The sequence below is a fragment of the Podarcis vaucheri genome (genome assembly GCF_965113315.1).
Source record: "Podarcis vaucheri genome assembly, chromosome: 15".
Taxonomy (NCBI): Eukaryota; Metazoa; Chordata; class Lepidosauria; order Squamata; family Lacertidae; genus Podarcis; species Podarcis vaucheri.
The window spans coordinates 34,910,705-34,930,842 of record NC_138753.1 but is presented as its reverse complement, the minus strand read 5'-3'; the positions used below and the strand labels follow the sequence as shown (position 1 = coordinate 34,930,842).

The 20,138-nt window shown below is 44.4% G+C and overlaps 1 protein-coding gene across 8 annotated transcripts in view; it reads right to left on the bottom strand.

The window, feature by feature from the left end:
* The window catches only part of PKNOX2 (PBX/knotted 1 homeobox 2), a 456,445-nt gene that overhangs the window by 116,856 nt on the left and 319,451 nt on the right, over positions 1-20,138 (bottom strand). For all 8 annotated transcript variants that reach the window (XM_082200515.1, XM_082200522.1, XM_082200517.1 and 5 more), the window contains one exon: positions 28-167. In XM_082200515.1, coding sequence (XP_082056641.1) covers positions 28-167 — 140 coding nt within the window. The remainder of the gene's footprint in view (positions 1-27; positions 168-20,138) is intronic.

The window sequence follows — 20,138 nt, the reverse complement described above, 5'->3', positions numbered from 1 at the left end:
CAGCCTGGCAGCAGAATCCCTCTGTACCTGTAGACAGCTCGCTTGTCAGCCTCCAGTTGTGCCTGAGGGTCGATGGGAGTGCTGGGGATAGGAGTGTTGGCGGCTGCCGAAGGTGTGTTGATGTGTACTGGCTGGGCTTTGGCCGGCTGTTGCGCTGTGGCAGTCATCTGTTAAGAAGAGGACAGGAAAGCAAGAGGTTTAAAGGCAAAAGAAATCAAATTATGCACACACAGTTGCTTTTGGGAGAAGCGGGGAACTCCACTAGCATTTCTACGGGTCGCTTGAAAGTAGGGATGTCAGAAAGCTCGGTAGGAAATGGAAGCACAAATGGAAATTGCCACCATTCTCACGTTCGCCCGAGGTCAGGAATGGAAATCACGCAAGTGAATGCAACTGATATTTGCTAATCGTTAGGGGGGTTTTCTTTAGTCCACCAGCATTGCATAAATAACCACATTGTTTTCTGCATTGCTTTTGACATTTTCCTCCCGTCGAAATGCATTCAGTTGCATAATTATGTCAGTTTGGGCCATAGTAGCAAGACAGATAATGTACATTTTAGCAGAAGCCAAACTGTAGCAGAACAGAAACAGTGCTGGTTGCAAGAATACAGGTTGGAACAGAAAACTGATGCCTTCTTACATACTTGCTTACAGGCATATCAGAGCGTGAAAGAACAACATTTTCTGTATTCCATATGGAAATTTCAGTGCCACCAGCCTACTTTCTTCTATATGTAGCTGTTGAACTGTGTTTATGCCAAAATGATGCTGGCGTTTGTGGAGTTCCAAGAATCTTTTGCAGTTCATTGATTTGTTCTTGAAACATTTTTAATCTTCTCTTTAGTCATGGATGCATGTTTGTATATAAAGGTTTTTATTAAACACTGGAAACTCAAGCCAATGCTACACACGAAGACACAGGAGATATCTGAACAGAGTGTTCTATTTTAAAAACATATGAAAGAGGGCCTCAGAATCAGATCAGGTTTGTGACACTGAGGAAAGGGATATTTAACCCTGCACATGCCATTTCCCCAATATAACATGCTTCCCCAGAAACTGCTATTTGACCCATGGAAGGTAAATATATATAGAAAGTAGATGAGGTCAGATGGCCTAACCTGTTGCAGCTCTTATTCTATATACGATTTTTATTCGTGTTTTTACCCTTGTCTGTCTCCAACAAATTCATTGCAGTATATTAACTTCTTCCCCACTTCTTTATCTTTAGAACAACCTTACGAGTTAGGCAAGGCTGACCCAAGAACACCCTGTGAATTTCATGGCTGAGTAAGAATTTGAATTGAGCACTCAACCCATCCTTAACCAACCTGTGTCCTCCTGATGTCGGACTACAAATCCCATCAGCCCAGCCAACACAGCCCACGGTCAGGGATGATGGGAGTTGTAGTCCAACATTTGGAGGGCACCAGGTTAGGGAAGGCGATGCTAACCACTACACTGGTCAGCAGAATATGAACTCCTCTGCCTCTTTTTTAGCCCTTAACCCAGATCTTTTAATAGTAGCATTTATTCTCTCCACCCCACCCTCTCCTCCCATCAAAGTAGAATCAAAGATGGTATCTGTTTCATGCCTTACTTTTAGTCAAACCATACATGGAATTCTCCAGCAGAACTCATTGTACAACCAGCACAGAAGTGGTTTGGCTGATGGGTACTAGGCTGGGCGCTCTCTTTTTGCATGTGGCTTTTGCTAAACTATTATTGCTCCTTGGAATAAATGCAATTATCCCCATGCCTAATGGAGCCCCCTGTTAATGTGCTATAGTGCCAAGTTTAAAAGAGAAATAAAGAGCAAGGCCCCTGTGCAAATACCTCGAGTAGGTAATGTATCTGTATAAGGTTTCCTGGCAGCGAAAAGGGATTCCATGCCTCAGAAGTAGATTATGAGATCTAAATGCCCTTCATGTATTTTGCAGCAAATAGACAGAGGTCAGGCTGGTTTCAAGCTATACCAATAATGTACTAAGCCTGCCTTGGAAGAGGAGACAGGAATGTGGGCAATGCAGAGGTCTTTCCAACCTATTCTGCTCAAGAAAGTCAATGGAAAGAGACTCTGTTGGAAGAGACCAAAAGGTCACAGCTAAGAGGAGCAGGATCACAAGCCCACTGAGTTGCTTTACTTTACTCTCTTCATGCTGCAGTTCTATTACAGCAGGGTGAGGAACCTCTGCCTTTCCAGAAACTATTGTACTAGAACTACAACTCTCATCACTCTCAAGCGGTATGTACAATGGTTGGGGGCTATGGGAGTTGCTGGCCAGCAATATCTGGAGGGTCACAAGTTCCTCACCTGTGTGATAACACCCTGCAAAGTGAGCCCTGGAAGTCTTGCCTGGCCTACACATACTACCAATCACAAGTGCTAGGTACCTGCTAAGTTCTGGTGTGAAAGTTTATTTTCCCCCAAAATGATCATAGGACGTGTCCTGTTGAGTGGTTCAAATCAAAGCCTCAGATGGCCCAGCATATTTTAATAGTGACCAGCAAGATGTCTCTTGGAAGCCCAGAATCTGAGCATTAAATCCCTCTCTTCTTGTTGCCAGCCACTGGTATTCAAAGGCATGCTTCCTATGAACATGGGACACGGGTGGCGCTGTGGGTTAAACCACAGAGCCTAGGACTTGCTGATCAGAAGGTCGGCGTTTGAATCCCCATGACGGGGTGAGCTCCCATTGCTCAGTTCCCGCTCCTGCCAACCTAGCAGTTCGAAAGCACCTCAAAGTGCAAGTAGATAAATAGATACTGCTCCGGCGGGAAGGTAAACGGCATTTCCGTGCACTGCTCTGGTTTGCCAGAAGCGGCTTAGTCATGCTGGCCACATGACCCGGAACCAGTACACCGGCTCTCTCGGCCAGTAAAGCGAGATGAGCACCACAACCCCAGAGTCGGCCACAAATGGACCTAATGGTCGGGGTCCATTTACCTTTACCTATGAACATGGAGATTCAATATGGCCAATGTGAATAGGACAGAATCTCTTACATACTTACTTGGGAGCAAGCCCTACTGACAACAGTAGAGAATGCTTCCAGGCAGACAGGCCAGAGTAAGAAATCGCAGAGAATAAAGCATATGGTCTCACGTCATCCTGAAACTGGTCACTCCCAAACATAATAAATGTGGACCATTTCTAAATCAGTACATGGGAGTCCCCCTCTCTAGGTTGTGAAAAATGCATTATTTCTGACATAAGGGGAAGCTATGGAAAGGTGACCTATTTCAATGGGTTTATACTCTGCTTCTTCCTCCCAAAGGGAGCACAGGGTGGCCAGCAAATATATAATTAATGCAGGGGTGTCAACTTGAATGTGGGGGGCAGGGGGGGAGGTAAGCCCCACCCCCATTATTGATCACATGATACAGCACACACACACTATTTGAATGGACATGCCATCAATTTGGTGGGGGCGACTCCCTCAAATATTTTATTGACCTCAGTCCCTAAGAGTTGGCTTCTATGAATTAAAGTAACAACAAAGCGTGTTCTCCTTCATGGAGAGCACATGTTGCGGTGGGGTCTGCTGAGCCACCCCTCTGTTACCAGGCAGGGTCTCTAAAGATGGCCTGGGGCCACTGGTTCACTGGGTTGCTGGGGTAAAAGTTATGTTGCAATTTTGGTGGGAGGGGTAAAAGGTTTAAGTACTCTGCACGCAGCCTGGAGCTTTCTCTTTGCTGCGTGCAACGGATCACCCGCCCACACACCCTTGAGTAAGGGGTTGTTGCATTGACCTTGCTATGCCTGTCATGGGGTCGTCTGCCGTTGGGGTAGGGGTCTGGTAGGAATTTTGTCCATCTGGCTGATTTGCTGGGCCATTTGGTTTTTGCCTACTGCGTAGCAAATCGTCACAACTTGTAAGGTTGCGGTTAGGCATTGGTTATAAATTGGTGGAGGAGGGGTTAGGATAGGCTGGGCCTGCCCCTCCATGGTTGCTGCGGAAAGGGAATTCCGTTAAAGGAATCCTGGGGCTTGCCATCTTTTCGTCCAATCCCTGGAATGGGACTAGGGCTGGCAAGCCTTCGGGGAGCATGCGGGTGAGAATTGAGGGTCTGTGACTCAGCTCTACTTCTCCCCGACTTGCTTTCCCCCACACTGTCTTTCGGTGGTGCCCGGAAGTCAGTTCTGTCCCCAGGCGGGGGGACAGATAGTCTTAACAACCTAAACAACCTAAACAGCCTAAACAACCACTCACTGTTTTGTATTTAAATAAAGTTGTGGCCAAAATTATGCCAAAAACCTTAAACAAAAAATTAAGTGTGCGTTGTGAGTTATTTGGGGGGTGGCTTGGGGACCTCGACACGCAACAACAAACCCCACTTAAAAACCAGCAGGAACATATAAAACAAGCAGAACTCAACACCAGCAAGGTCAACAGGGAAAAAATTGTACACCCCAAAGGCCTGGTGGGGTAAAAAGGTCTTCACAGCACACTTAAAAGTAGCCAGATTGGGAGACAACTGAACAGAAACCAGACAGTGGTTTCATAATCTAGAGGCCACTACCAAGCATGCGACGTGTCACCAAAGCAAAGCAAGAAGAGCCCTGGAAACAGCTGTGGTAGCACTAAGAGAAAACATCTGGGTTGATCTCTGAAGTAGCAGATTGTATGGAGAAAAGGAGTTGAAAACTTCAGAGTAAAATAAAACAAAGGGTGTGTGTGTACAGACACACACACACACACACATATATAATAGCAATAGCAACAAGCTGAGAAAGAAAGGCACAAAGGGAAGGCTCAGACTAAAACTCCGAAAAATTCATGGTGCAAATGCCTTGTGGTCTCCATTGTTGCTGGCCTGAACAAGGCTAATGAATCACTATGGGCTTCCAAAGGGCTTTGGAAATTCTAAACAGGATTTAAAGCAATTGTATTGCCTCCATTGCTGCGGACTGAATGCATTTCACAGCCAAGTGACCAGAGGTCTGTGTAATGCAAGAGATTTTGGAGCTTTTAAAGAGATGAGAGGAATGTAAAGTGAACGTTAATGCATTTTAACAAAGTACCATTGTCGCCCGTTAACGCAGCTCTGACATGAAGCCATCCAGCCTGCCTTCCCCAGGTCACTTTCTTTGGACTTAATTAAACCAGAAGATTGATGCTAATGATTGATCAAAGCACCAGCTTGCTGACTATGACGAACTCCTGTTGGGGAACGGTCCAAGGCTGCACTGGCTCACAGCACCTCTTTAAGAAGCGGCAAATATGAGAAGGTAAAATAAAGGAAGCGTTGGTGGCAACAGAAGAAACTACAGTACCAGTATGTCTGTTTAGAACTTGTGCATTTATTTACTACATTTATACTTATCTATATATTTATTTATTTATATTGCTACTTTTCTTGATACCATCCATGTTGGGCTACGGCAATTCTCTCCTGGTGGGACCACTGTTAAAAAACATTTAGGAAACTACAACTGGTCCAGAATCCATTTTAATTATTTCTAAAAGATACGCCTTGTCTTTCATCGACCAGTTGGCATTCCCATATTAGCTTACCAAAAGGTAAAAAATAAAAATAAGCTACAAATATTACAAACGGAACAGAACAGGGTAAAAACTGACAGTGGCTTGGATTAAGGAACTTGAGTCTTCACCTGACATGGAAATGACAGGAAATGGGGGACCAGAGACATGTTCTGGTCCTCCATTCGCTTTCATTTCCATGATAAAGCGGGTTCTCCTTCATGGAGAGCACGTGTTGCGGTGGGAGCAACAATGACATCCCCTGTTGCTGGGCAGGTTAGTTTGGATGGCCATGAATTTGATTGGACACCTTCAATTGTCGCTGGGGAAAATTTATTGTTGCATTTTATTTGATTGATGGGGGTGCTATATATGTTCCCTGCGCGCAGCGGTGAGCTTCCTCTTTTCACTGCGCACATCGGATTACCTGCTCACCCTCCCTTTATTTAGGGTTTGTTCGCTCTGACCTTGCTATGCCTGTCATGGGGTCATCTGCTTTGGGGCAGGGGCCTGGTAGGAATTTTACCATTTGGCTGATTGGCTGGCGCCATTTGGGTTTTGCCTACTTTGTAGCAAACCGTCACAACTTGTAAGGTTGCGGTTAGGCATTGGTTAATTTTTGGTTGGTGGAGGGGATGTGGTTGGCTGTGCCTGCCCCTTCAATGCTGCTGCTGCAAGGGTATTCCATTAAAGGAATCCAGGGGGTCGCCGTGCTTTTGTCCAAATCCCTGGCAAAGGGCTAGGGCCAAGCAAGAGCCTATGAGAGCATTTGGGGAGAGGTGAGAGTCTGGTGCCCAGCTTTATTCTCTCCACAAAATTGTTTACCCTTACTGACTTCCGCAGGGGTGCAGTTGTCAGTTCTGTTCCTACCACCAAGTGGGAACAGATAGTCACTAACCAATGCCTAAGCAACCACTCACATACTGTAATTCAATAAAGTTGTGACCAAAATTATGCCAAAAACCCAAACAAAAATGATGTGTGAACCGTGTTTTTATTCAGGGGTATCTTGGGGGTCCTGGACACGCAACATGAGAAATGAGCATCAGCAGAAACATCAAAATGTATGCCTCATATATTTAATCAGGATAAGGTTTGTATCACCCAGACTCTCACTAGTCTCTCACTAGCATGAAAACACCTAAGTCAATTTGGGGTATACTGCTTACTGCAGTATACAGATGATTCCACCCTTCTCAGTTTTACAGCTGTACCAGATTTATGTAGTCTTTACTGTCCTAGAGCGAAATACCAAGACACAAAATCAGAAAATAAGAGGCAGCAAAACCGTCTTCTTGTTCATCTGACTGACAACAATCAAGTGCAGTTTCACCGCCTGTACTCTGATCACCGGGGTTCATCTGCAACATGCTTGGAAAGATATTGCATCTTTAATGTATGCGCTCACTTTTCAGGACTTTATTCCCTAAACTTCAAGGACAAAATAGCAGGGAAAGAACTTCCATTAGAGATGCTTTAATTTATTATAAAGCAACATATGAAGTGCAGGATTTTTATGCAGATTCCCAATTTTCAAAAGACAGATTCTCCTGTGTATTTGGAGAGATTATGCTCAATATTACTGGCCCCTAGCAGAACCAGAAGATTATTAAAGCAGTTGCTCTGTCCTCAAAGGATGTTTTTCCCATTGCTTCCTCTTTATTTTCATAAAATCCAGCCCTTTTATGACAGTCAGTTCTGTTGCCTTTGAAAAGCCCCATCAAGCAGTCTTTTATATGGTGGGGGCAGGGGGAGGGAATATTTATGCTAAGCTACTGGAATAGGAAGTCTACTTTTGCCTTCTGTCCGGGCTTTTCTGTAAAAAACGATGCTTTCACACAAGGAACCCTTTCAGCAAAATCACAAACAGGTATGTTTCAGGAGAATCTAAATACCTTCCCAGGTGGGATGAGAGCCCACAATAACATCGGACATAAGACCTGTTTGGTGGGTTAAAGGCCGGGCAGAGAGTTTCTGCAATTCCCCAGCTGAGAGGTGGTTTGGGGCCCCTGGAGGTCTGAAGATTTGCATCTCAGATCCAAACTACGGCGTCTGGAATAAGGTGATGCTTCGTATATACAAAATGTTTTTTTAAAAAAACTTACAGTTTGTTTGATATGTTGTAAACCACTGTGGGCACAATTTTGTGGCACACAACTAAACAGGCTATGATGATGGTATGCTACAGAAGTGTGAAATCCATAGGCCCATGGTACATTAGGAACCTCAATGGTCATTTAGTCCAACCTGAATCCAGAGGCAAGTTCATTTCGTACTAAACACTCATAGGAATTTCTCTCTTAGAGGCCAGATAACAGAATTAGAATCATAGAATCATAGAATCATAGAGTTGGAAGAGACCACAAGGGCCATCGAGTCCAACCCTCTGCCAAGCAGGAAACACCATCAGAGCACTCCTGACATATGGCTGTAAAGCCTCTGCTTAAAGACCTCCAAAGTAGGAGACTCCACCACACTCCTTGGCAGCAAATTCCACTGTCGAACAGCTCTTACTGTCAGGAAGTTCTTCCTAATGTTTAGGTGGAATCTTCTTTCTTGTAGTTTGGATCCATTGCTCCGTGTCCGCTTCTCTGGAGCAGCAGAAAACAACCTTTCTCCCTCCTCTATGTGACATCCTTTTATATATTTGAACATGGAATTAGATGAAAGCAGGAACATCTTTCAAACTAGGGCTATGCAAGGTCCCCCTGATTTGGTTTGGCACCTTTGTGATTTGGCACATTTGTGATTAGGTCTCAGTTTGGGTTGGATCGATCTAGGGTGGTGGTGATCGGGCAATGCAGAAGAGACCTAACTCCTATTACATCAGGGTAAAAGGCTGCGGTGGCCCTTGGGAGTTTAAGGATGGCTCCAGACCACCAGTTTACTGAGCAATCATCCTGATTTGCTTGTACAAAGCTTGCACGGAAGTCAGACTGCCCAGTCTTTATTGAGCATTTATTCTAGTTAGTTTGCAGGGTGGTTTATATATATATATAACAGTGGACATTCAGAGGTGGATTTATGGCAGTCTGACCAGTTCTGCTGCACTGGGAGCTGGCTCTAGGGGGCACTGCGGGGTGTTGAAACTGTGACGCAGTTAACTGAGCAGAATAGAAGCCAGGGGGGTGTCGTGGGCGGATTTTGGCTCTGCACAGGGTGCCACTACAATTTGAAAGCCTGAAATCCTCATTTGCTCATGCAACATTTACACATCTTCCTGCTAATAGTTCATTACTCCTGCATTTTTCAGTGTGTTTCTCAGTCAATACCTAAACTCTGAAAAACCACTTTAAAAGGTTGGGGTGGACAGGGTGGCAGAGTGATTTAATCCACTTTTAACCGTGCAAACCTAAATTTCTGGTATGCACTGCCATAAATTTCTGTCTCCATTTCTGGTATGTAAGTAAAACTAAAAAGGTAAAGGACCTCTGGATGGTTAAGTCAAAGGCGACTATGGGGTTGTGGCACTCATCTTGCCTTCAGGCCGAGGAAGCCGGCATTTGTCCACAGACAGCTTTCTGGGTCATGTGGCCAGCAGGACTAAACTGCTTTTGGAGCAACGGAACACTGTGACGGAAACCAGAGTGCACAGAAACACGGTTTACATTCCCGCCGCAGCGGTACCTATTTATCTACTTGCACTGGTGTGCTTCCGAACTGCTAGGTTAGCAGGGGCTGGGACAGAGCCACAGGAGCTCACCCCATCACGGGGATTCAAATTGCTGACCTTCCAATCGGCAAGCCCAAGAGGCTCAGTGATTTAGACCACAGCGCCACTCACATCCCTTTTTTCTGGTATGTGCTGGTATCCCTGCCACAAAACACTGATCAGAGGTAACCGTAGCTTCCCAAGGAAACTACAGGGAGGGAATGCAGGGAGAGAGTTCAAGGTGCTTGGCCAGGAAAGTATTTTGCGGATCAGGGTCGCTGGGAGGGATGGGGGGGGGGAGCAACCGGAATCTGAACTGTTTCTGTGTTTGGGCATGGTGGTCATTCCTGATGGATTCGGGCAAGAGCGTCGGTGTTCTATTTCATTTTTAGCATCTTCTACTATTGCCCTTCTTTGCACAAGTAAAAGAATTCAAACAGACTTTGGTGGGAAAGTGTGACAGTATGATGAAGCTCTTCTAGTGTCAGAATCCGCACCCCCCCCGAAACTCCCAGTAGGAATGAACAGTTAACTACATTTCCCCGCTGCCTCTTCCGTCTCCAGTTTCAGCTGCCTAAGCAGGAAAGAAGTCACACTCAAGGAACAGCTAATGGGAAATGGAGCTGTGTTTTATAAAACACCACGTCTATTCAACTTAGTTCGTTGGAGTGGGGGGTGGGGGGGGTGGGAAGAGAAGTGAAAGAAGGAACCAAGAGGAGCAGCGAAGCGAACAAACGATGACACAGAAGTTCCAAGAGCCATAAAAACCCCACCAAGGTATCATTTGTGCAAAGTGACCTTTCTCACCAGAGGGACACATTTAAGAGATGAGGATAAAGAGGCCCGTGTGACTTTGAAAGAGGCTCATAACGCAAAGATTTCACTCCAGCCCAGAAATCCTCTACGAGGTGGCAAAGTGGCCTTCGCAATGCAGGGAGCTGCACCTTGCCACATATCTCAGAAAGCCAGAAGCGAAACAAATCGGCTCTCGCGCTCACACTCTCTCTGTGTGCGCAGAACAATTGCATTCCGCTTTCCACTCCTGCACCTATCCAGGGTCAAAGCCACTTCCTCTCGTATTTTGTCAGTGCTTGGAAGGAACTAGTTCGGTTTAGTGACATTTGGAAATATGTGAACTACACCTGAAAGTAGGTCTCATGACTGCCGGGTGAACAAAATGTGAATTAACTTCATTTTGGGGTATTCTAGCTGAAGGTGAACTAGAAATCATTCAAAGTTCTACCTCAAAATGAACTTAATTCACTCACTTCACTAACGTGGTTTTCTTTCTTCTTCTTTTTAAATGCTTTAGACTCTTTGGACCTTTAAGCCTAAAGATAATACTTGTTGGGGGAAATAAAATTAAATAATTCACATTCCACTATGGTGCGTTTTGTTGTTTTTCTTAGTCTTCTTACATATATTTCATACTTTAGCACAGCAGCGTGTAACCCTTGGAACGCTGTTTTTTAGTGGGGTTTGTGCTGAGAATTATATGCATGGGCTTGAACGATGAACTGAATGTGAACAAAAGCAGTTTGCTTCACCAAAGGGCAAACATGAACTAGAATTAGTTCCTTTCCAAGCTCTGTACTTTGGCAACCAATGCCAGTCTAAAGTAGCCCTGCTGAAATTAACGAAGCTAAATTAATGAAGCCAATTAATGAAGTCTGTTAACTTCAGCGGGTTGACTCTGAGTAGAACTAGCCCTGCATGTAACCCTTTACCAGGACTCTCCTATTAACCTTGTATGCTGCACGGATCTGGCCCAAGCCATTTTTCTGCCTGAGGAATAACTAGTACCCCCAACCCCCAGTCAAGGTGCATAGGGTTGCGGACAGAATTTTTTTTATGTATGCTACAACAGCAGGAAGAATACTCATTGCAAAGTATTGGAAGACACAAGATATACCCACTCTGGAAGAATGGCAGATGAAGGTGATCGACTACATGGAATTGGCAGAAATGACTGGCAGAATCCGAGACCAGGGAGAAGAGTTGGTGAAAGAAGACTGGAAGAAATTTAAAGACTATTTACAGAAATATTGTAAAATTAATGAATGTTAGAAGGATGTTGGATAGAAACTAAGGGGTTTCCAGCTGTAATGCTTTAGGAGATACGAAAAAAAAAAAGGTTTACAAATGGGTAAAAGCTTAATGGTAAGGATTTGCTGAACTAACAAATTGAAGTGGAATACAAAGAAGGGAGGTATGAGGAGGTCTGGGGAGATAAGTGTAAGGAAGATATGTTATGGAAAATTATTTGTTTTTTAACTGTTTTTATGTTGTATTTTGTTTCTTTTTATTTTTTACTTTTTTCATTGTTATATCTTAAAAAACCTTAATAAATATCTTTTGGGGAAAAACCCAAGGTGCATAGGGTTGCATCCAATGTTAGTCCTATTCAGAGGAGGCCGTTTGTATTAAAGGACACAACTAAGTCCCACTCATTTCAATGAGGCTACTGTGAGTAGAGTTTGGTTGACTACAACCAACACTATCTAAAAGCAGTCAAGCTACTTTGACACCTGAGACAATAAATCCCACAAGTACGTTCCCTGACATTAAAAACTAACTCACCATTTCCTGCCCTTTTATGACACCCCAGATCAGGCATAGGCAAACTCCGGCCCTCCAGATGTTTGGGACTACAATTCCCATTATCCCTAGATAACAGGACCAGTGGTCAGGGATGATGGGAATTGCAGTCCCAAACATCTGGAGGGCCAGAGTTTGCCTATGCCTGCCCTAGATCATTTGCCTGAGAAGGCTTCCTTATTCTGCCTAATGGTTAGAGCTGCCCCTGCTGCTGCACGTTGAGTGAGGCACAGGTGAGGCTGATATGGCTGCTCTAGCACCCAGAAGCTCTTGCAAAAGGGATCAGAAAGAGCTTGGTAGGAGGCTGGCCAACAGTTTATATTATATTATATTATATTATATTATATTATATTATATTATATTATATTATATTATATTATATTATATTATATTATATTATATTATATTATATTATATTATATTATTATATTATATTATATTATATTATATTATATTATATTATATTATATTACAGTGGTACCTCGCAAGACGAACGCCTCGCAAGACGGAAAACCCGCTAGACGAAAGGGTTTTCCGTTTTGGAGGCGCTTCGCAAGACGAATTTCCCTATGGGCTTGCTTCGCAAGACGGCAGCCCATAGGGAAATATCCGGGACAGCGGGGAAGCGCAGCGCGTCTTCCCCACTGTCCTCGGACCTCCTCCGAAGCCGGGCAGCGGGGCGGGAACACCTTCTGAAGGCGGGCGGGGGGGCGAAAGTCTTTGTCCCCCCTGCCTGCCTTCCCAGGGGCTTTTAAATCGCCCCGGACAGCGGAGAAGTCCTCCGCTGTCCCGGGGCGATTTTAAAATGCCGCCCGCCAGCATTTTAAGATCGCCCGGACAGCGGAGAAGTCCTCCGCTGTCCCGGGGTTTTTTAAAATGCTGGGGGTGGGAAGAAAAGCCCTTGTCCCCCCCCCCAGCCTTCAGAAGAGGTCCGGGGACAGACTGTCCCCGGACCTGGTCTGAAGGCGGTTTCCCTAGGAACGCATTAATTGATTTTCAATGCATTCCTATGGGAAACCGTGCATCGCAAGACGAAAAACTCGTAAGACGAAGAGACTTGCGGAACGAATTAATTTCGTCTTGCGAGGCACCACTGTATATTATATTATTATAATTTTATTTTATTATTTTTATCTAGTACTGTACACGTTTATTGCACAGGTTGCTCAGGTAGTATACATCCCCGCTCCTCCAATTTCATCCTTACAATAACCCTGTGAAGTAGATTAGGCTGAGAGATGGCAACTGACCCAAAGTCAATTGCCAGGGAACCTCATGGCCAAGTGTGATTCAATCCCAGGTCTCCCCATGCCAAGTCCAATGCTCTAACCACTACGCCACAATAGCTTTGACTAACAGGTTCTCAGAGAATCGGGACAAGTGATCCCTAGAAGGAAATTATGCTTTTGCTTTTCTAGGATCTCTTATCAGCAAACACTCCCTTGGTTTTTAAAAGCAATGGAAAGGCAGGGTCGGGAGAAGGCTTGCAAAGTTTGGCTTGTTGTGGGGACATGGCTGTTATAAGCATGCTCCTTTGCAAAATGTGGGGAGGCCGTGTGCCACTGAGAAGAAGAAGAAGAGTTTGGATCTGATATCCCACTTTATCACTACCCGAAGGAGTCTCAAAGTGGCTAACATTCTCCTTTCCCTTCCTCCCTCACAACAAACATTCTGTGAGGTGAGTGGGGCTGAGAGGCTTCTGTATTAAGTTTTTGGTTTTCGAACGTTTCGGAACTTGAATGGTCTTCCAGAATGGATTACGTTCGAAAACCGAGGTACCACTGTATTAAATTCTGTTCTCCACATTTTGTAGCAATTTGCTATAATTACTGCCTTAAAAGCCTCCTGAAAATTCATCACCATTTTAGTGCAAATTTCTCCTAATAAACACATCTTTATATGCAAAAGAAAAGGGGGGGGGGAGACGTGTGACTAGCCCAAGGTCACCCAGCAGCTGCATGTGGAGGAGCGGGGAAGTGAACCCAGTTCACCAGATTACGAGTCCACCGCTCTTAACCACTACACCACACTGGCTCACAAACTGGGCAATGAAATTTACAGCATATCAGATAGGGTTCCCAATTGTTCCTCTGCATGTGCTGCTTGCCTTTGACGCCATTTAAATTTGGCACCAAATGCCAGACGTGCTGATCAGGAGCCCTCAAGCCAGTGTGGTGTAGTGGTTAAGAGTGGTGGACTCGTAATTTGGTGAACCGGGTTCGATTCCCCGCTCCTCCACATGCAGCTGCTGGGTGACCTTGGGCCAGTCACACTTCTTTGAAGTCTCTGAGCCTCACTCACCTCACAGAGTGTTTGTTGTGGGGGAGGAAGGGAAAGGAGAATGTTAGTCGCTTTGAGACTCCTTTGGGTAGTGATAAAGCGGGATATCAAATCCAAACTACTACTACTACTACTACTACTACTACTACTCTTCTTCTTCTTCTTCTTCTTCTTCTTCTTCTTCTTCTTCTTCTTCTCCTCCTCCTCAAGTGGATCTGAGCCTGGCAGCGTGGCTTCCATTTGGCACCAAATTTACATGGCACTGAGTTGCAAGGGAATGATCAGGGAAGCCGAGATTCTCAACGTGCAGTATTTTTGTCACATTATTTGTCCTGGAGGCTAGAGGTGCCCCATCAATGTCTTGTCCCCATGCGGACTCAGGATAAGCTAATAAGAATTACTGCCCAGTTACTCGCCTTCTAGGCATGTCTTCTCAGGAGTCACTCCACTCCCATTGAGCCCAATCGGATTTACAAATGACTGCTGTTCCAAGATTTGCAGCCTTCATTTGCTTATTTGACAGGAATGCTACTGTTCCTTCCCAATATGTACTGCTAATTCATAAAAGTAAATGAGGTATGAGCAAAAACAGGTCTCCTTTTAAAAACCTAAACATATATTTGACATCCCATTTCTGTTTTTGTATTAAAGGAAGATTTTAGTTCATTTACTGGTAAAATAATAATAATAATAATAATAATAATAATAATAATAATAATTAATACCCTGCCCATCTGTCTGGGCTTCCCCAGCTACTCTGGGGGGCATCCAACAAAATATTAAAATACAATAATGCATCAAACATTAAAAGCTTCCCTAAACATTAACTTCCATTTGGAGAAGGTAAAAAAACATACCTCAGGACTCTTTTTTTATGCTTACCTCAAATCACCTCAGCATTTCAAATGCCAAAAAATTATGCAATATCTAGGGTTTTTACCCACTTAACTAAATATTAGTTGATAATCCTTCCCCCCCCCCCCATGATGACCATTGTATGGGACCATAACTTCAACATAGGGTGCCCTTTGGCAGTAATGAAGTGTAAAATCATTAAAAATGGGGGTGGGGGGAGAGCCACCATTCATCTTTAGAAGGAAAAACCATATTTGATGGTTTCTTTTTACCAGCTCTCTCCCAGGCCACTGTCCCTGAACTTCTGAGGGCAGTGGAACTACCAATCTGATCTTAACACGCAAGAGGTTCTGTAGGAAATGAGGCGGTCTTTCAGATGTTTGGGACGTAACAGCTTTGCTCCAAGGTACATAAATAAATGTGTGTTTGTGAGAGGAGATGGCTTGGTTGTAGAGATGATTGCTTGCTTGGTGTGCTATTTTTATAACTTTGCAAAAGACAAAAAAACAAAAACAAAACCCAAATCAATAAAAATGTAAAATGCAAAAAGAAAGAGAAGAAATGTGAAACAATCAGCATGGAACAAACTTTTCTGAAATGGATAACTATAGATAACTTTTATTTAGGCTAATTTCAGGAATCTTTAAGGAACCACTTAAATAATAAGTGAGCATCTGACAAAAGCGAACCTGTCAGTTAAAAGCTTCCATGAGGATTCCAAGTGCGTCAGGGCTATTAATATATACTTCTGTCCAAATCTGCAAAGCATCAGAGGACATGGCTAAAATCCAAAGGCAGAATTATGCAGAGAACAGGACTTTTACAAAAAAATGCACAGAGACTGGATGCTCAAATGCAGTCGCTTTGTGGCTTCAGCAGACGTGTGCGTTCACAAAGGAAGAGATCAATAGCATTTCATTGCCGTCCCAACCAGCAAAAATCCCTACAGATCAGAGGGCAGAAAAAGATGTCAAAAAGCTGGAAGCTCATTCTAATAACACTATCTCTGCGGCTGATGCTTTCTTCCCAAGCACTCCTCTGTTAAGACTCTCACAGAAAAACTTGTACCTGCAACTTTGCCTGCCAAAGCCCAGGCCATTTTCAGAATTTCTGGGGTTGGGGTTAGGAGAAAGCCCCTCTTTCAAAGATTGGATTCATCTTTAGGAGATAGAATTCCCTAAGGGAACAACACTGATCCATGTTTCAGCACTGCTTCCGGGGGCATTCTTGGGGAGGGGTATGGTGGCTGGCCCCATAACTCTGTTCTCATGGAGTGTTCTGTCCAAACAAACAGCAAACTAGCCACTGCTTTTATGTGGCAAAAGAGTGCTTTTATTCCTGTAAAGAAGAAGATATCTTGGAACACTTCATCTTTAATGGTACCCCTCTGCACACCTGGAAGTTCTGAGAATTTGCTCGCTCCCACCCCCATTTGCTGATGTTCGTGGGGGAAATGAATGGTCCCATTAAATTAGGGGAGGCTTTGGCTCAGCCATATTTTTATGGTGGATCTCTACCCTGAGAAACACCGACAACTGAAGGAAAGGGATTTTCTGGCCTAGGAGACATTTCCCAGAGGAGGTGCTGAGCCATGAGTTACAACGGTCAGGGAAAACCCACAGAGCAGCAGTCCAGGAGTTAAATCAGAATGAGGGATGGATGGTTGCTTAGTAGCAAGAGGTGCCAGAAAAGCAGCTTTCTGCAACCATGGAGAAAGAGATGGGATAGCCACTTCCCAAAACTGTGAAGGCACTTCCTGCAACCCTGGAAGGCTATTGCCAGTCAGTATCCCCATACTCGGCCCTTCAGATGTTTTGGGACTACAATTCCCATCATCCCTGACCACTGATCCTGTTAGCCAGGGATGATGGTAGTTGTAGTCCCAAAACATCTGGAGGGCCGAGTTTGCCTATGCCTGGATAATACCGAGCTAGATGAACCAAAACTCCCACTCGGTATCCTATGTTCCTAGAAGCACATTTTGAAAACTGACCTGCTACTTCTCAGGACATTAATTACTTTGGTAATAATGAGATGATACATGAGATCTACAGGGAGTGACTGTGTTTCCATCAACACTACCCAGGAGCCCAGTGCAATTAGTTATATCATACTTTCATCAAGTTCCAACCATGTCCTAAGGTTTTCCAGCATGGTGAAACATATTCTGCAGCACCACTGCCAAGCTGCAACAGCTTCTGGAAGTTGGCTAATGGGGACATAGGAAAATACCTGCATGGCCAAATCAAGACTGCAGTGTGCAGCAAAGTAATGTCATGGCTACTTCAGGGTGTACCCCGAAATTCAGTCCTGCTGATTGACCCACCTTCAGAAGCATGTGAATCAACCATCAGGGGGCTTTCAAAGAAACTAAGCCACATTTCTCCAGAGGGATCGCATTTCTTAGCAACTTGAAATGCTTTCCAGCGATACGGATATCGCCGTAGATCCGGACTCTAAAGCCCTACTGCTGAAACATCAGTGCTGCTGTTTGGCAAATCCTTGGCCAACCCAGAAACGAGTGTTTGGAGCGCTGATCACTTTCTCCTGGGACATGAAAGCGCTTGGCACCATGACTAGCCATGGGGCCTCCTTTCAGCAGCTGCGATTTGTTAATCCACAGTATAATGTGAATTAAATTAGGCTCTTCACACTTAACTAACCCTCAATCTGCATTCTTTTGTAACTCCTGAGGTTTCCGATGCAGCTAACAGCTAATCCCTTCAGCCCTAAACTTCTCCCAGCTGCTGGCTCATAGCTGTTATGGAGGGATTCCAACAATTCAGGGCCAGTAAACTTAATCCTAAAGCTGTTAGGCTCTTCTAAAATAACGAGACCCACCAATTTAAAGCTGTTAGCCTTAATTAACAGGAAAGGAGGCATTCAGGTTACGTGCCGAAGCATAGGGCTTAGCCAGAAAGCCATGCTGCCTTGCTTATTCCCCAGCTTCCTTGTGCTCTCTGGCCATGGTGATACTATTGTTAGGATCTTACAGATTATAGTATAGAAAATTCTGGCACTTCCATCCAGTGTTAGGATGGGCAGGCCAAGAGGATGTGACAGCTTTGCTCTGTTGGCATTAAGAGATGGGGGATAGTTTCAGTTCACAAGGCAACTTGATCTAATTTACATTTTCAAAAAAATAATAATTGCAGATCAAAACGAACCTGAAATTCGCATTCTCTGAATTTTGTAATGCAGTTGTCTAGCTACACAGTGAGCCCCAAAATGCATGCATATAAAGAGTGCATATAAATGCATATATCTGTGGATATGACATACAGAAGTGCATTGTATTAGGGGAAATGGATTTGCAAAAGTGTGCCTATTAAGCAAAATTGCATACAGAAATTAGGAGAAAGTTGCACCAAAATGCTGGTGAATTCTCATGAAGATCTAAATAAAAAATAAAAAATTGCAAACTGGTATGGAACTGTGGAGGACTTAAGAATGGAAAAAATAACAGAGAAACCAAAATTGGCAGTAATCATGATTGCCGAACACCCAGGATTTCAAAATGTACAGGAACTTAAAAGTTGTTAGTGTTCTTGACTAAGTGCCTTTGTAGGGGGAGCAGGGCCCTGTTGCAATGGGTACCATTGCTAGCATGCTATCTTTATATTGACATTTTGAGTCCAGCTGTGCATGGGCAGCACTGATAGTTATGTACCTCTATTTATAGCACACATATGTACAAGAACAATATTGGCCGAAGCACCCATTGTGAGGGATGAATGAAATAGTCTTGATATGGCCTGTGCCTCTTGCAGATGAGTAGACCGGAACACAAGGAATCCAGGAACATAAGGAGATGCCTTACATTCAGACTATTGGGCTATCTAGTTCAGTACTGTCTACACTGACTGGTGATGGCCCTATAGGGTTTCAGGCAGCAATCCCTCCCAATCTCACCTGGAGATGCCGGGGATTGAACCTGGGACCTCCTCCATGCAAGGCAGATTATCTACCACTGAGCTATGGCCCTTCCATGGATGGTCTACAAGGCCAGACTAAGTTGTCTGTGGGCTACTTGGGTACATGTCTATGCCTGACCCGGACACATTTCTCTCTGGAAATGGAAAGATGCTACCTTTGCAGCACCACATATATTTCCATACTGTCCTTCCTACTCATGAATCAACTCATTGGTTAATCTAGCTCATTCTTGCTACCTTTGACTGGTAATGTGGTTCTCCAAGGCCTCAGGGAGGGGACTTTCCTTGCCCTGCTATTTAAATTTTTCTAACTAGAAGATTAATATTTTCTAACTGGGATCTTCTACAATCAAAGCATGTGCTCTGCTAATGAGCTACATATACATTTATGCTTAAAGGGCAATAAGGGTTGCTTGCTACAACAGGGTAAAGAATACATATCAATGGTAGGTATCAGGTAATTAACGGATGCAAATATATTACCCAGCCCCCGCCCTGCCCTTCATGCATAATACTAGAATGCAGGGATACCTGGTGAAATTGATTAGAGGGATCATTAGTAGCAAGAGTTAATTGGAGCAATCAGATTTGGAGGAAATATGCACGCAAAAGGGATGGAATATCGCCACTGCAGCCTTGCTTGCAAGCTTCCAGAGGCATCAACTGGCCACTATTTTGTGCCAAATACTAGGATAGATGCACCTTGGTTCAATCTCACAAGCAATTCTCATGCTGATGTGGCCAATTTCTAGGCCTCACCCAGAATTTCTAGACATGGTTCAGTGCCAGATCCACTAAACTAGAAAACCTGCGTTCTGTTCCTAAACGCTCCTAGACTAGCGAGTGTGAAAAGGAAGTTTGACACATGGCGACCTGGGAGCCTCTTCTTCACATGACATCATGTCTTCTTCTTCTTTGGCGATCACGCATAGCCGAGTAAGACTGTCTTCCATAAACACGGTTTCAACAGTGGGTCCGTAAGTGACTGTGGAGGCCAATTCTGGATCCACATGTCCTTCCACAAGGACATAAACAACTACAGTGGTGCCCCGCAAGACGAACACCTCGCAAGACGGAAAACCCGCTAGACGAAAGGGTTTTCCGTTTTGGAGGCGCTTCGCAAAACGAATTTCCCTATGGGGTTGCTTCGCAAGACGAAAAAATCTTGTGCGTCCCCGCGGGTTTTTTCCGCTCCCCCCTTTTCCTAAGCCGCCTACCAGCTGTTCCACTGAAAAACCCGCTTAACAGCTGATCACGGAAAGCCGCTAGACCGCTGTAGCGCTAATCCACTAGGCTGTCAATGGGCTTGCTTCGCAAGATGAAAAAACCG